Below are 14,820 nucleotides of genomic sequence, written 5' to 3'. Positions count from 1 at the left end.
CTCAGTCTATGTGGCTCCCAAGACCCACAGCTAATGCTTCCATCCCCTATGATCACGTCCTCTGTAATGGCTGCTGGCTCTATTAGAACTGGCACACACACTATCAAGAAAAATTTGAGACTCTCAATATAACCAAAGACATTCCCCATAGACTGCAGAGAAGCCACAGCTCCCAGCAGCAGTCCTTTAAGGGCAACTGTGTACTTTTTCTCAGCTCTTAAACTCTTACTTTGGAGCTCAGTATTTGGGAAGTATGTAGTTTCTCCCAGAATATGCCTGCTTTTAAATCCATTTACCTATAACAAACCAGAAAGGAATATATGAAGCTCAGATATCACAAATAAAATTTGTGGTGGCCTCAAAATATGTTGTTTATATACAAGGAGGAATGACTGTTTATATGTGGTGACTTATGGTTCTTTATGTACAGTGAGGTATGGTTATATACATGCAGTGAGATATGGTTGTCTATGTGCAGTGAGGTATGGTTGTCTATGTGCAGTGAGATATGGTTGTCTATGTGCAGTGAGGTATGGTTGTCTATGTGCAGTGAGATATGGTTGTCTATATACAGTGAGGTTTGCTTGTCTATGTGCAGTGAGATATGGTTGTCTATGTGCAGTGAGATATGGTTGTCTATGTGCAGTGAGGTATGGTTGTCTATGTGCAGTGAGATATGGTTGTCTATATACAGTGAGGTTTGCTTGTCTATGTGCAGTGAGATATGGTTGTCTATGTGCAGTGAGATATGGTTGTCTATGTGCAGTGAGGTATGGTTGTCTATGTGCAGTGAGGTATGGTTGTCTATGTGCAGTGAGGTATGGTTGTCTATGTGCAGTGAGATATGGTTGTCTATGTACAGTGAGATATGGTTGCCTATATACAGTGAGATATGGTTGTCTATATGCAGTGAGGTATGGTTGTCTATATGCAATGTGATATGGTTGTCTACATGCAATGAGGTATGGTTGTCTATATACAGTGTGGTTTGGTTAGCTATATGCAGTGAGATATGGTTGTCTATGTGCAGTGAGGTGTGGTTGTCTATATACAGTGTGGTTTGGTTGTCTCTATACAGTGAGCTATGGTTGTCTATGTGAAGTGATATATGGTTGTTTATATACAGTGAGATATGGTTGTTTATATACAGTGAAGTATGGTTATCCACATGCCATGAGGTGTTTCAAGATGAGAAAAGCAAGCAAAACAAGGAGTTCCTAAGCCTAAGTGGAAGTCAGTGTGCCCAATTATTAGCAGCAATGCAAACATTACTGTCTACTCATTCTAGTGCAAAAACATGGGTGAGGTCTAGAAAGAAAAGAGAGCAAGCACAGATGTCATGGTGATGTTTCCAGTGCAGCCAAGGCACTGGTGACAGCTTGGAAGATAAGTCAATCAGTTAGTCAAAAAGTCCTTGTCAAACTGACTTCTCACACCTACCATGCTGCCCTTGAAAGGTCCTGTCTGGCTTTGAATTCTCATTATTCCTAACACTTATACATAAGTTACTGTTTGAAAAAAATAAGGCCAGAGTGATAGTTCAGCAAGCAACAACACCAAACCTGATTCTCTGAGTCCTATGTGGTAGAAGGACAGAACTGACCACAAGTTGTCTGCTGATTTCCACTTGTATGCACATGTACATGTGATAAACACACACACACACACACACACACACACACACACACACACACACGGGGAGGGGGTAGTAAATAAATGTTTTAAACCCTTTTATATGCTTCATTACATTATTAATAAATGAAGGGAGTTGCTTCTCTCCTGAAGCCATCAGGTATAGCATTTCTAAAGCACATTTCTTTGTTATGATGAAATGATGGTTACAGTTGCATCATGTACAAGATTATGATGGTCCTGATGATAGTTCCTGATGGTCTGGTCTTGGTTAGCAAGGCCAATGTTAACCTTCATGGCCCATTTGTATTTGTAGGAGATATAATGCATTCGGGGATATTTGGCCCAAATAGCAAAATTCAGGCTGAATTTCAGTCCCAACTGGCCACCTTGGCCAAGTGCCCTCATCCTGAAAACCATCTGCCATCTTTTGTGTTGACCTTGTTGTAAACTACAACTCTAGAGAAGGGGAAATGGATGCTCATTGTGGTTAGACAGCTTGCTTAAATCCGGTCAGCTAGAAAGGTACATATTCTGAAATTCAGCTCAGGCCTGGCTCCAAAGGCAGTCCCCTTACCTCATTAGCTATAGGTCTATGTCAGAGAGTGGTTTTTATGTAGCTCTGCACAATCTATTATAATAAGGAGTGAGATGGCACGCTATGTTTAAATATATTTGAACTGGTTTAAAACGTTTTCAGAATTAAGCTGAGAGAAGGTTCAGTGGGGAAAACACTAGCCTTGCAAGCATGAGGACCTGACTTGAATTCTGACTGGTGCAGTACCATGTCAGTAATCCCAGCCTTCCTGTGGCTAGAGGGCAGACAGAGACAGCAGAATCAGAGGAATCTCACTGGCCAGGCCCAAGGTTGAAGTTGCCTGAGGTTGTCACCGACACACACACACACACACACACACACACAGAGAGAGAGAGAGAGAGAGAGAGAGAGAGAGAGAGGTAAATAGATGATAGATAGATAGATAGATAGATACAAGATAGATAGATGATAGATAATTCAACATTGTAGTATTAAAAATGTGAGCTAGATGGAGTTGTTAAATTCTTGTCCTCTTGAGATAAAAATGAATAGTATTAGCCAGGCATTGTGGCCCATACCTTTAATGCGAGCACTGTGTTACAGATGACTCTACTTCTTAGCCTGCTGCGTTCCTTTGTCTCAAAGACTCAGACTGTTCTATTTGCCTTTGAATATCCTCTTATGTTCACATATGTCTACCAGGAAAGGTATTCTATAAGGCGTTTTAAATAAAAGAAAGGAAGAATTAATGAATGCCAAAGGGCATTCATAAACAGAAGAATTCATTATTCAGTGGCAAGAACTGTGGGACCATTAAATTCTCCTAACTGATAGGAAACCATGGTAGGCATCCCATTCATATCTAGCCCATGCCCTTGCTAAAGCCTAAAAGGGCTACATCTCTCCTTTGGACCCATGGACTCCTTCTCCTCTTGCTTATCCTACCTCTAACTAAGGCACTTGCTACATTAGTTACCCTAGTTGGGAGAAAGTTACAAACTACCTATAAAGACACAAACTGAAGGTACCAAATATAGTCCAACTTTGGCCCAACTAGATACACAATGTCCTTTTTCTTTCTTGCACCAAACTCCATGTCCCACAGGCTACCATGTAGAGACAGTACCCATGGTCTCCTTTACCTCTGGCTTTCAGTTATGCTCATCATGGGAGGGGGAGGCACATCAACACAGACACCCTCCTCCAGGAGGAGATTAGCAGAACAGAAGAGAGTGAGATGGGATTCTTCATTCACAAACCCTCACCCTGCTTGGTCAGGAAGGGTTGACTGAGTCCTCTTTTCCAGGCCACAGGCCCTGACAAGCACCATCCAGACAGGTCTCCCCCAAGACCCTAACTGTTCTCTTCCCTTTCCTCTTTAGCAGGGGTCTGTCATGCCAGAATAGCCACTGGCCTCAGAGTGCTATAGTTTCCTGCCCTTGCTCACACCTGTGTCAACAGTACTTTATGAAGGCCCCTCAATTACCCAGCTTCCTGAATATGTAATCTCCTCCCTGCTGGGGCCCTGCAGGTCATACAGAAGACCCCACCTGGGGCCTGTGAGGCTTCCCGGAGTGCTTGCTGCCACCTCATAGGCCCTAGGCCCCTTGGCAGTCTTTTAATGGGGCAAAGTCTTGAACTGGTTTACTTCCTCGGCCCTCAGCCCAGGCCTTTCTCCCCAAGCAAATGCTTTGGAACTTGCCTCTGCGTTACTGAATCTTCAAGCTTCTTTTATGTTGTTTACACACACACACACACACACACACACACACACCTTTTCGCACTCTTTGCAGAGTTCTTCCTCGCTGCTTCTCTTCTCAGCTAACAGCAGGATTTCCTCTTGGCTGCCCTCCTCTGACGTCACTCACCAACCTCTGTTGAGCAGTGCAAGTTTCTAAGTGTTTAACTACCCTACACCATAACTTAAGTCCCCCAGGAAGACAGGCTCTACATACCTCGGAAGCACATGGAAGGTGGATGGATGGCTGATGGCTAGGTGAACATTCTTGGTTGTTCCGGTTCACTCCTGCTAGAGAGCTTCTCAGCCTGCTATTGATCTACCAGTGTTTGCTTCTGTCTTATTCACAGCTTCATTCAAGTAAATATCATCTTCCTGATTTGTTTCTTATTATTTTATTTTCAACTCTTGGAGCACAAAAGAGGTTAATGATAACGGTTAAGTAAGTATTTGAGTTAGCATTCCGAAACGTGTTTTAGTTGATAAATGTGGTAATACTTGGGATTATAAGTACAGTAAAAATGTCAATGTATTACTCTATCCTTTCAGCCTGCTGATATTTAAAGAACAAGAATAGACCTAGGTGGGTAGGGAACGCCCTAGCCAAATCGTGTTGCTTTGAGTAAAGTAACATGTTGATGAGAAAGTGAGAAAATCTTAAATATCCTCCGTGTATTGCAAACACTATTTATTCATCCCATTACTCAATGTCTTAGTTTTCAATAAAATGCAATAATCTTTAGGGATATAAAAGAAATAGTTCAACATTTTGGCTATAAAGACACAGTACTATCATATTATGCTTTTTTATAAGGAAATTCTGTGGGCGAAAAGCTTATTTAAATGACACATGTTCAATAGTATATAAGCCACATAGAGTTGTAAACAAAAATGTCTGCAAGACATAAGTTTCCACCTGGAAAAGAATGCTGTCTATTTCCCTGCCTCTTTTATCTGTTAGCAGTCAGACATATCTGCTGCAGGGGACTTGACAATGGGACAACAGGCATCTCTGAGGCCACCCCAGAGACTCAACAACAAGGGACAATCACCGGCTCCTAATCCTCTTGTGCACTTTCTGCGCATGCGCTGAGTCATCTTATAAGGGACTCGTCCCCATCCCCCACTTTATTCTCACCTTTCGTGTCCCCAGAGGAGGAGGTCTCTGTAAACCCCTCCCCGCAATAAACCTCTCACATGGATCTGCTGTGTGGTTCGATTTCTGAACTCGCTGCATAAATCCTACTACTATCCTCTGCCCTTCCCTTCCTCTCTCTCTTTCTCCTTTTTTGTGTTGATTACTAGGCTCTTAGTAAATTCTCTGACACGGTGCCTAAATTTGATTTTTAACATTTAGCATTTTTAAGGTTTTGCTAACATTTCTTATACTTCCCGTGGACTTTCTCGCTAAGATAATTTTCACTAGGCTGCAGTGAGACCTTGGGGTGGCAGCAGATTTCTGAAGCTCTTAACTCTGGGTTCCTGATGGTTTCAGGGTGCCCTTCTTTCAGTTTTGTGGGTAACATACCTTGTTCACTCAGCAGTGTTGTCAATGCAATAAAAATAAACTTCTGTCAAATAGGTCCTTCAAGTAAACCATTTGGTTCTACCTTGAGAAATACAGTGGCAAATCCTACCAATCCATGTGCTTAATTAAGTATTACTTAAAAGACACAGAGAAGAAAATGCAGTTATTAAAAGGCTTTGCATGAAATCGTTTTTATCTGAGATGAAAGTGGTTGGTTTTGTTTGTTTTGTTGCCTCTTTTTCCTTCTTGGGTCTTCTTTTCCCAACCTGGGAACTGGGTGGCCCCGTGTTTCCACAGCTGGGCACAGAGCAGCACAAAAGAAGCAACCACCGTGTTTATGAAGAACTCAAATGTATGAAGAGCATTGTTGCAGTAACCATCTAATCCAGGTGCTTTCTAATTTTGCAAAGACAGAAGAACTCAAACGCCTCTTTAAATACTGATTAATGGGACTTGAGCGCCTGCTTCTCCTGTCTTCTGCCATTAGCTCTGGGCATCATGGGGCGTCTGAGGAGATAGGGCAGTCTCTTATGACTGAGCTCTCAGATCAACAATCCCTCCAACGGCCGAGCTTTTTCCTTCTTTTTTTTTAAATAATTTTATTTTTTACATATACATTTATATTATCTCACATATATAAAATAAACTACAGACAGCAAGAAGAACCACAAAACAATCAGTAATTATATTAATGTTACATTCATAGTGTTTTGACTGTTTGTATTTGGCAGCCTTGAAGAAAACATTTTCCTATCTTGGTGCACCTAAAATTTTTACTGTAAATCAGTATCTATCATATCTCATCTCTATCAACTTAAAACATCTATCTAGACATAAAAACATCTTAGCCCCTTAACAACTAAGCTTAATGGTAAAACTAAACTATCTGGTCTTCAACCCTACCAGAGACTTGAAAAGGAATAAAATTGATTACCTGAGTATACAGGGAGTGCAGGTTAGCAGCTTCCCAAATGAGAAGATGACAGAGATCGTTTGCTACCTGAATAGTCACCAAAAACTCTCTATAACATTGGAGCATCTTCTTCAGCCTTCTGGCCCAATATATCTGACCGACATATTTGTGAGGCAGGAACTATTGAGGACTTACCCTGTCTTGGCAGAGTTTGGCCATCAACTCTACCTGCATCCAAGCTTGCCCATTTTTGGGCAGAATCCTGTCTATGGTAGAAACAAGGACATTTTCCCCAGGGGCTTGTTTACCACATTTGAAGCCATCTCCATAAGGAGGTTCTTTGATGCTCATTATATTATTTGAGGTAGGCTGGGTGTTGCCATTTCCTGACTTCTTAAGTATATGTAAACCAGCCGCAACTCACTTCTTATTTTATGCATCGCAGTCCTTAACACGACTTAATATATGGGATATATAATTTTTATTTTTACTAAGGATGATGAAGAGAAGAAAGGATATGTATACAGCAAAAAACAAAATATCAGCTTAGTATATAACAGCCTTGGGAAAATGTCCTTCAGACCACTGAGGTGATTTTTGCTGGGAGGTTGGGGGAACGCCTTAAATATACCAGGCTTATGATTAGGTGTAGGTAGTTCGTGTGACATGAAGCATGAACATGTGTTTCATTACCTAGGTATGAGCTAAAGCAACAATAGAAAAAAGCTTATGGCATTATTAACAAGGTCATTCTGATCTAATCTAAGGAGCAGGGTGCTATACACAAGGCAGCCCAGAAGCACAGGAAGCAGGTGTCCGGACTTAAACACCTCTAACTCTCCTATTATGACCTAATTCCTTGAAGAAACAAATCTCATCAAGGGGAGCTATAGAAAGGGATCTGCAGGTAAAGGCAATCGCTGGACCCATTACCTACATCAGGCAGTCTCGGTGTCCTCCTCTGGCCTCCATGGGCACAACACTCATCTGCACGAACACATACACATACATAATTAAAAATAAAATCTTTTTTAAAAAGAAAAGCAAAGAAACAACTCATTGAGGGTTTTCAACACTTTCTCATCATCATGCCTGAAACAATCTTTTTAGCACAAAGCAGAAAGTGTAAGCAAACTGACAACTAATTGGCACTTTTCCTCTTCAATTTTTTAAATTATTTGTTTACTTGTTATTTATGTATATGTTTTTGTATGTGCCTGGGTGGGTTTATGTGAACTATGTGCTATAGGTGCTGCCAGATGCCAGAAGAAAACATGGATCTCCTGGAATTAGAGTTACAGGTCATTGCAAGGCACAGTGCAGGTGCTGGGAGCCAAACCCAGGTCCTCAGCAGGAGCAGCGAGCACTCTTAACCAGTCCCATGTTGGCCATTTTTCAAATGCGCTCACCAGGATCTGGCTCATTTAACACTTCTGACCTTTGATTACTTGCCAAATGGATAACGGAAAATAAATGCTTCCCTCCACAGTTGTGAATCAAGATGGCCAGCCTCTCATTGAAGGAAAACTTAAAGAGAAACAAGTGAGATGGAAGTTCATCAAGAGGTGGAAAACTCGTTACTTTACCCTGGCTGGAAACCAACTTCTGTTTCAGAAAGGAAAATCTGTGAGTTCTTTCACACATTTTTACACTTGAATTGTTTTCCTTTCCTTCACATCCCATCAAAACCCTAGAGATGGGTATTGTGAAAGCACAGCTGTGGGGCTCAGAAGGCCACAGCCACACTTTCAGGTGTGGCTTACCTTCTGAGGGCCTCATGCCTGAGCCTATCACAGAATCTTTACTCAACACGACTCGACATCGGACCGGCCAGTCCTGCAATTCTTTGCTCTGCGGAAGCCACAAATCCCAGACTGGCCTGAGTCGAGGTCTTGTAAGAGGCTGCTGAGGGTGATAGTAAAGCTATGTCTCCTACCTCTGTCCCTCAAGATGCTGATGCTGTGAGGGAGGTATTAAAACAGGATCTTATTATATAATATTGCCTGGCCTTGAACTTACGGTGATCCTCTGTCTCCTGAGTGCTAGGATTGGAGTGTGCCACCACACCAGGCACCAGTGTGTAGTGGTAGAGGTGGCAGTGCTGGTGCTGGTGGTACTGGTGATGTTATTTTTCTTTCTTTTGTTTTTATTAATTATTCACTTTGTATCTCGGTCATAGCCCCCCTCCTTCCTCTCCTCCTGGACCCACCCTCCCTCCCTGTTTTCCTTATCCCCTCTCCCCTACTCCTAAAACAAGGGGAGCCCCACCCATGCACCCCAAACATGTCAAGTTGCATCAGAACTGAGAGCACCCTCTTCCCCTGCGGCCTGGTCAGGCAGCCCTTCCAGGCGGAGTGATCAAAGAGTGGGTGAAGGAGTTCATGTCAGAGTCAGCCCACATTCCCTAGTGAGGGACCCAGCTGTGCATCTACAATATCTGTGTAGGGTGTCTAGGTCCAATCCAGGCATGGTCCTCGGTTGGAGGTTCAGCCTCCACAGGTCCACCTGGGCCCTGGCTAGTTGGCTCTGTTGGTCTTCTTGTGGAGCTCCTGATGCCCCCTGAGTCCTTCTAACCTTCCCTTCAATCTTCTACAAGACTCCCCGCATTCCCCTCCTGTCTGGCTGTGAATCTCAGCATCTGTTTCCATCAGCTGCTGGGTGGAGCCACTCAGAGGACAGCTATCCTAGGCTTCAATCTGCAAACATAGAGTACTGTCAGCAGTGTCAGGGATTGGCTGCTTCCTATAGTGTGGGTCACAGGTTAGGCTAAGCATTGGTTGAACGTTTCCTCAATTTATGTTTGTCCCTGCACATCTTGTAGGCAGGGTAAATTTTCGGTCAAAGTTTTTGTGACCAGGTTGGTGTCCCCCTCCTTCCACTAGGAGTCCTGTCTAGTTAGAGGGTGGCCTTTTCAGTCTCCATGACTCCTGCTACTAGGAGTCTCAGGTAAAGTCACCCTCACATCCTCCCAGAAGCCTACCCTATCTTAGGTCGCCAGCTTGTCACAGAGAAGCCCCCGCTCAAGGTTTCTCTTCTCTCTGCAAGCCCTCTGTCCCTCCTTCCCCACTCTCCCCAGGTCTGATCTCCACCTTCATTTCTCTCTGTACTCCCTCTCCTACCCTGTTCCCTCGCTGGACCCACTTCCACTGTCTATTCTATTTCCCCTTTGGAGTAAGATTTAAGCATCCTCCCTTGGATTCTTCTTGTTATGTATCTTCTTTGGGTCTGTGAATTGTCGTATGGTTATCCTGTCCTATATGACTAAAATCCACTTATCAATGAGTATATACCATGTGTGTCTTTCTGGGTCTGGGTTACCAGCATAGCATAGATTGCCTGCCCTTCCTCTGTCATCTTGTTCTACAGGGTATGGATGCAGATTATCTTTTATACCACTGACTCGGTTGTTGGTCTATTCTGGAAACATACAGGCACACTCAAAAGTCATGTTTTAAAGGTTATTTGGGGACCATTAGCCTAGTCAGGTTGACCCATATCTATCATATAAACTAAACTATTGCTTTATTAATAAATTAAAGAGGTTAAAGTACTTACAGAGTAACAATTCTCTCTGGACAAATGTACCATATCTTTAGAATTCTCACTACAGACATTATAACAGCATTTTTTTAGTGAATGTCAAGTATAGTACATCTACATTACTGAATTCTGAAAAAGTATTTCCTTAATAAGATCTCCCCCAAAATGATTTTTGAATAAAAAATAGGTATCTTTATGATACTTTGAATGTTATGTAACATTCTCCATTTATGTCACACATAGGTGGACTTTAAAGAAATATTTTTTGGCATGAGTTTACATTGAAGCATTTTTCTAAGTGTTTGAAATGACCGTCTGAACTTTCTACACTTACTCCAGACTTCAGGAATAGACATGAAGATACAGTGTTTGTCAGGCCTCTCAGCACAAACACAGAACTAGTCTAGAAGACTATTTTAAGCACTCAAATGATGATCAACACACTTCTCACCCAAATTTTAACCATTTAACTGAGTCCTAAAGAGTAGCTTGTTTGACATACTTATCGGGAAATAACAGTTCGGCATTATAGAAATCTGACAGAACATGTGTCTCAAACAGTGGGAAATAATATACAACAAAATACCTCTGATCACAAGGTCACAAAAAAACCACCGGGGCTAACAGTGCTGCTGAAATTCGGTCACATCCTTACTAGTTAGTTGTCTTTTCTAGAAATGTGTGAAAACACAGGCTGAAAGACAAATATAGACTCTACTACATTTTTCACACTCTTATGGTCTTGATTTCAACAACCTCACTAGGCAGCAGTTGCCCACCCCTGTGTCTCTGTGTGTGTGTGTGTGTGTGTGTGTGTGTGTGTGTGTGTGTGTGTGTGCGCGCGCGCGCGTGTGCGCACATCTGTGGGTGTGTGGCTATCTTTTTAAATATTTATTTATTTATTTTATGTATATGAGTACTCTAGCTGCATATATACTTGCATGCCAGAAGAAAGCATCAGATCTCATTATAGATGGTTATGAGCCATCATGTGGTTGCTGGGAATTGAACTCAGGACCTCTGGAAGAGCAACCAGTACTCTTAGTTGCTGAGCCATCTATCTCTGTGTTCCTACTTTAATTTACCTATTCTCCTTACATTATTACAGGAACTCTCTCTTCTCCATCAGTTATAGTGTATCAATTTCTGTGATATAGACTGGCCTCAAAGCAGTTTATTATCAACAGACACTTAGTATAAACTAAATTAGGCTAATAAAGTATGCGGTACAGATGTCTTCCAATTTTGTGCTGTGTCGCCTCTAAAAGAATATTTGAGGAAAAAAAATCTATGTAGTGCCTTGAAACATTTTAAATGTCACTGTCATCAACACATTTATCATAAGTTCATTTCTTATGATATTTCTATCAGCTACAAATTTGACATTATAAAATAAAAAGAACTTATTTTCTCTTTAGATATAATTACTAGAATAATATAAATACCATAACCCGGCAATTCGGCTCATGCATATTTTAACCCTGTATATTAATATCTTTAGTGGGGATATTTGCATTGCTTAGGTTTTTCTTGAACTCGTATTTCTATACCACCTCTCCCTAGCAATTTGCCTCAATTTCCTGGTTATTTTTAAGATTAATTTTATTTTTAACAATATGTGTCCATATATGGGTATTCCACATGAGTATAGGCCCATGGGAGCCAGAAGATGCTAGCAGACCACCTGGAGGTGGAGTTACAGATGATTGTGAGCACCCCATTGTGGGTGCTGGGAACTGAATTCAGGTCCTCAGCAAGAGCACTACATGCTCTTAACCCCACCGAGTCATCAGTCCAGTCCTCCCCTATCATTTTCTAGTATAAGAAAATCATGTGCATAAATTGAAACTTAATTGTTTTAACTTCTGTGATCACCAATTTCTAAGTATTTCTTTTTCTGACTGAGTTCTTCTTTTTAAGTTATATCATTTATAAATGCATTTAAGTATAATGCAACACTTAATCAATATTAAACATTAAAATGGAAGTTCTAGACCAGGAAGATGGCTTAATGGGTAAAGTGCTTCCTGCATAAGCAGAAAGACTTGCACTTGAATCCCTGAGACCCGTGTAAAGGCCAGACACAGTGACCCTTGTCTCTAACCACAGACTGGAAAGGTGGATCCCAGAGGCCTGCTGATCAGTCAGGCTAGCCAAGACGGTGGCTTAGGTCAGAGACAGACTCTGCCTCAAAAAAATAAGGTGGAGGGCTCAGCTGTTAAGAGTACTGGCTGTTCTTCTAGAGGACCTGGGTTGAATTCCCAGCACCCACAGGGCAACTAACAACTGTCTGTAATTCTAGATTCAGTGCCTTTGACACCCTCATCCCATTGTACATAAAATAAAAAAATTAAGTTAAAAAAATAAAGTGGAGAGTGATAGAGGAAGGCATCTGATATTGACCTCTGACTTCTACAACACCCACACACAGACACACACACGGGGCATGGGGGCACAGGGGAGGAAATGCTATCTACACACACACACACACACACACACACACACACACGGGGCATGGGGGCACAGGGGAGGAAATGCTATCTACACACACACACAGACACACACACGGGGCATGGGGCACAGGGGAGGAAATGCTATCTACACACACACACACACACACACACACACACGGGGCATGGGGCACAGGGGAGGAAATGCTATCTACACACACACACACACACACACACACACGGGGCATGGGGCACAGGGGAGGAAATGCTATCTATACACACACACACACACACACACACACACACACACACACACACGGGGCATGGGGCACAGGGGAGGAAATGCTATCTATTGATAAAATTGATGTTGGAGAGTCTTAATTAGTCAATAATTCTCGAACATCAATATGCTGAATTATAGGGGGTTTCCCCCAATGTTCCTGAGGTTTCCAAGCTGGACAGTCGCTCTAGAACATTTGTGATGAGTAAGAAGAGTAGTTTTTCATTGCAGGGTCAGAGAGAATATGAAAGAACAGTTGGCAAGATGCCCAATCACAGGTACATTTTGCAGTGGACAAAACTTGTTCGTTGCTTTTAGACATTCTTAATTGTCCTAAAAACGGTCTGTGTTATCCCAGTATGTTAACTCTTGTATGGCAAAGATCCCTAAGCCTCTGCTTTCCCAACACACGAATGTAGCATCACAAAATATCTAGAGACAGAGCAAGCTTCTAGCGCGGAGATTCCAAAAACTACTCGGACACCAGAATCCTGGTTTTTAATTCAGGAGGAGCACGCCTTTTCCCGGAAGGACCACAGAGGAAAACCCAGCACTATGTCTCCTCAACTAGCTGAGAGTTTGAGGTAAACGCATTCCAGATTTCACTGCTCCCTTTTGCTCTCTTAAGAGTGCTAGTATAAATAGGAGGTGACAGAAAAACAAAGAACTGTGAGTTAAACATTTTCCCAATTTCACTGTAATAACTTTCAGTAAACTGGCTATCTTGTGCTGACTTATAGTAGCATAATAGAGGCCAGATTTTTTTGGCTTCTGTTGTCCTAATGACTCTATGGGGCCTCAGTACCCCAAACAGAAGGGTCTTGAGCCATAGGATGTGAAAGGACCTGGCTCTCTTGGGAAATTTCAAGAGACAGAAATAGAGGCTGCAGCAGGAGCCAGCTCACGATGTCTTCTTTCCATTCCTTTCAGAAGGATGATCCTGATGACTCCCCGATAGAACTCAGCAAAGTACAGAGTGTGAAAGCTGTGGCCAAGAAACGCCGGGATCGCTCTCTCCCTCGGGCTTTTGAAATCTTCACAGACAATAAGACCTATGTTTTCAAAGCAAAGGATGAGAAAAATGCAGAAGAGTGGCTGCAATGTATCAATGTGGCCCTGGCCCAGGCAAAAGAGAGGGAAAGCAGAGAAGTGACCACATATCTGTAGGGATACATACACCGCCTCTTATGACCATGCATAATAGGCGTTGCCAGAGTCAACAAAAAGAGAAAAACCACCATGGCATTACAGGGTTTCACCAAATACCAGTGAAACCATTATCCCTAAGGAGAGCCTAAAATGGCAGGGTTCTCAGTAAATCTCACACCCTCGCAGCTCTCGTATTTAACTCCAAGGTTTCTGCCTGAAGTACATGAGAAAGAGAAGCCACAGAGTTTATACCGGAACATGTGGGTCAGGAAGGGAAAGTTATAGACACACACATATATGGAACTTCTGTAGCTATGCGATTTATGACTGCAAGAAGACAATAAGTGGGACCAGTAAGAAGGCTCAGCAGGTAAAAGACACTTGCAGTCAAGCCTGATGGCCTGAGTTCTAGTCCCATAGCTGAATTGGTGGAAGAAGAGAACCAACTCATGGCAGTTATCCACTGCTCTCCGTATACCATGGTACATTCATGCCCCAAATAAATAAATAAATAAATAAATAAATAAATAAATAAGATTTTAAAAATGTGCCTGAAAGATCTACCTTGAAGGAAACCAGCACATTAGAAACACAGTATTTTAAAAAGCCATTAGGAAGAGGTGAGCTAATGCGCACTGAAGGAAACTATTACCTTTAGTATATTAGTTACTTTTCTGTGGCCGCAATCAAATATTCTAACAGCAGTAACTTAGAGAAGAAAGGATTTATTTTAGCTTATGGTTCCAGAGAGTCAGAGTTTATCATGGCAGGGAGTATCCAGCAGCAGGCAGAAGAAAGCATGGCAGCAGAAACAGGAAGCTGACTGGATTTTCATTCGCACAAGGGAAGCACAAGTCCCACTTCCATTGACTTACTTCCTCTACTGAGGCTCCACCTTCTAAGGGTTCCATAACTTCTGGAAACAGCATTAACAAATGGGAACAAGTGCTCAAATTTGTGCCCTTATAGGGCTTATTTACCACTTAAATCACTACATTTGTAGTTATCTTCTTGACACAAAGGATGCTAACACTTGATACGGTGCTTCTTAA

The 14,820-nt window shown here is 42.2% G+C and overlaps 1 protein-coding gene across 1 annotated transcript in view; it reads left to right on the top strand.

The window, feature by feature from the left end:
• Window positions 1-14,378, top strand: part of Veph1 (ventricular zone expressed PH domain containing 1) — a 205,494-nt gene extending 191,116 nt beyond the window's left edge. Inside the window, exons 12-13 of the mRNA XM_051157270.1 lie at window positions 7,839-7,975; window positions 13,550-14,378. Coding sequence (XP_051013227.1) covers window positions 7,839-7,975; window positions 13,550-13,786 — 374 coding nt within the window. The 3' untranslated portion in view covers window positions 13,787-14,378. The remainder of the gene's footprint in view (window positions 1-7,838; window positions 7,976-13,549) is intronic.
• Window positions 14,379-14,820: the final 442 nt, after the last annotated feature.

Source organism: Acomys russatus, chromosome 15, assembly GCF_903995435.1.
Source record: "Acomys russatus chromosome 15, mAcoRus1.1, whole genome shotgun sequence".
NCBI classification, from domain to species: Eukaryota; Metazoa; Chordata; class Mammalia; order Rodentia; family Muridae; genus Acomys; species Acomys russatus.
Note: the sequence above shows the minus strand (reverse complement) of the source record. Positions and strands in the feature narration are given on the sequence as shown.